This window comes from Sphaeroforma arctica (genome assembly GCF_001186125.1).
Source record: "Sphaeroforma arctica JP610 unplaced genomic scaffold supercont1.5076, whole genome shotgun sequence".
Classification (NCBI taxonomy): Eukaryota; class Ichthyosporea; order Ichthyophonida; genus Sphaeroforma; species Sphaeroforma arctica.
In genome coordinates, this window is record NW_014035482.1 from 1 (window position 1) to 2,129 (window position 2,129).

Genomic DNA, 2,129 nt, shown 5'->3' on the forward strand with positions numbered 1-2,129 from the left:
ATATATAGTTCTCAGGCGCAATCCCCTTACCAAAGTGGACCCTAGAAAAGTGGTGGTAACGACATTGACGGTGAAGGGCACATAGTAGTAGTTGGTGTCCTTGAAGTACTGCGGATCTTGCAGACAGAATGGTATCAGCGCGATCCCGACAACCAGAGCAATCTTGAATCGCAGCCACGACTCAATGGAGGTCACTGTGTTGCAGATGAACATCCCGTGATCATGCATACGATCCCTATGTATGCGTGCGTAGTCCCGAGGGTGCATTGATATCAATATAATGTCAGTCACATAGACAAACACACAGCAACAACAGCATGAACCTATGATGGGTGACACGCAGGTGTAATACTGGCCACTTATATAGCCTACGCCCTGCCATCTTCAATAACAGCCACGAATGTCTCTAGGGTTTCCTTAGACCAACTTCCGCTTAAACACAAGTAACCATGCACACGATCACTGTGAGCGAAAAGATTTACTCACTTGAAAGTCTAGTGCTAAGAATGATCCGTTCTTTGTGTGTTAAATAAACACCCCGCAGTCCAGCTGATCCCTAAACCCTAAACACTAAACCCTGAAAACGTTGCCAATGTGCGCGATAAAGGTCTTAAGTTAAGAACCGGTGTTCTGTAGTCCAGCTAACCCAAACCGTAAATCTTAACCCCTGGATTCAATGACAATGTGGCGATAAAGTTGATATAGTTGGCCTTGGGTTCTACTGACATCTTTTAAAATGCAGCCAATGGAGTGAGCACAACAGGTGTAGACAGTTTGTTTTGCGCTGTTGGTATTGGGCCAGGCAATCGGAAGTCATGCACACGTCAGCATGTGTGTATACGTTCAATCGTATGTGGCAATTGTCTTCGGCGTAATTAGAGTGTTGAAATATACATAGCGGCTGCATTGACCTTGATGTCCTGGCCAGATGTGTGAGCGTTCTCATTGAACTATACCACAGGATACCAACTGACCGTACGCATTCAAACGGTTTAGAATTCATAGCATAGTATACAAATCGTTCTCAACTGTTCAACTACTATCAACCGATTATAAACATATCATTCAAACGGTTTAGGATGTACGTATTACCCTTAACATAGCACCCAATCCCATGTGCATGTAGATTATATTGATATGTGATATACGAGACTTAATATCTATAAATGAGTCTTGATATGAATGCACGTGAGAGTCATTCTAAGTATCTAATCCCATACGCATGTACATTGTATTGATATGTGTTATATGAGACTTCATATTTATATACGAGACTCGCTATGAACGTAAGTGAGAGTGTTACTATGTATTCAATCCCGTGCAGTTAGAGAAAGACTCAGACATGTACACAACATATAACCTGTACAACCTGTACATACTGACCTCTTTCGGGACAGATTCGCATTTGAAATCCAAAAACATGATCTTTGTTGTGGTATACATTGGGCTACCATCGTAGTACAGCCCAAAACACAATGCGTGTTCTAAATGCGTAAAGTTCCACAATGCATTCCATGACAGTATACGCATTCAGATTTGAGATATAGTCAGATCTCCTCACAAAATATTCCGGGATGTGTTGTAGATTTTTTTGGGGGACAAATTCAAATTTATACGCTATAGCATGGATATTGATTTGAAGTATAGTCTGGCCACCGGCTTGGCGCTAAACCTTAAACTCTAAACCCTACACCCTAAGCAATACAATCCCTCATCCCTTAAACATACCTGAACGTAATGGCCTCTTTTGGGACTGATTCGGTTTTGAAGTCCGTGAGCATAGGCATTGGTGTGATATATACTTTAGCTACGAGTTTCGTACAACCCCAGAACCCCATGCGAGCGTTGGTGATGGGGACTGTGAGATTGTCCTGGTGCACCACCACTCGGCTGTACAACTTGGTAGCGCCCAAAAGCACCGCTACCCAGTTCATCACCACGCCTGGTATGCGCAAGGTGAAGACAGTGCAGTGTGTAGGTTATGCTAGAGTGAGGAAATCGAAGAATACTGTCGTAGCTGGCCATTCACATGTCGTTTCCCATTGGATATGTATGTTTTTCTGATGGGGTCTGTGAGATTAGCGTGGTGCACGAACATAATTTTGTGGTGTCCATGAGCACCGCTGCTC

At 43.3% G+C, this 2,129-nt stretch overlaps 1 protein-coding gene across 1 annotated transcript; it reads right to left on the reverse strand.

Annotated features, from left to right (window-relative positions):
* Window positions 1-30: 30 nt before the first annotated feature.
* SARC_14766 (hypothetical protein) lies at window positions 31-1,934 on the reverse strand (the record flags this gene model as incomplete). Its single annotated transcript, XM_014291100.1, has 2 exons — window positions 31-235; window positions 1,729-1,934. Coding segments are annotated over 2 exons (411 nt in total), but the record flags the coding sequence as incomplete, so codon positions are not given.
* Between the last annotated feature and the right edge of the window lie 195 nt (window positions 1,935-2,129).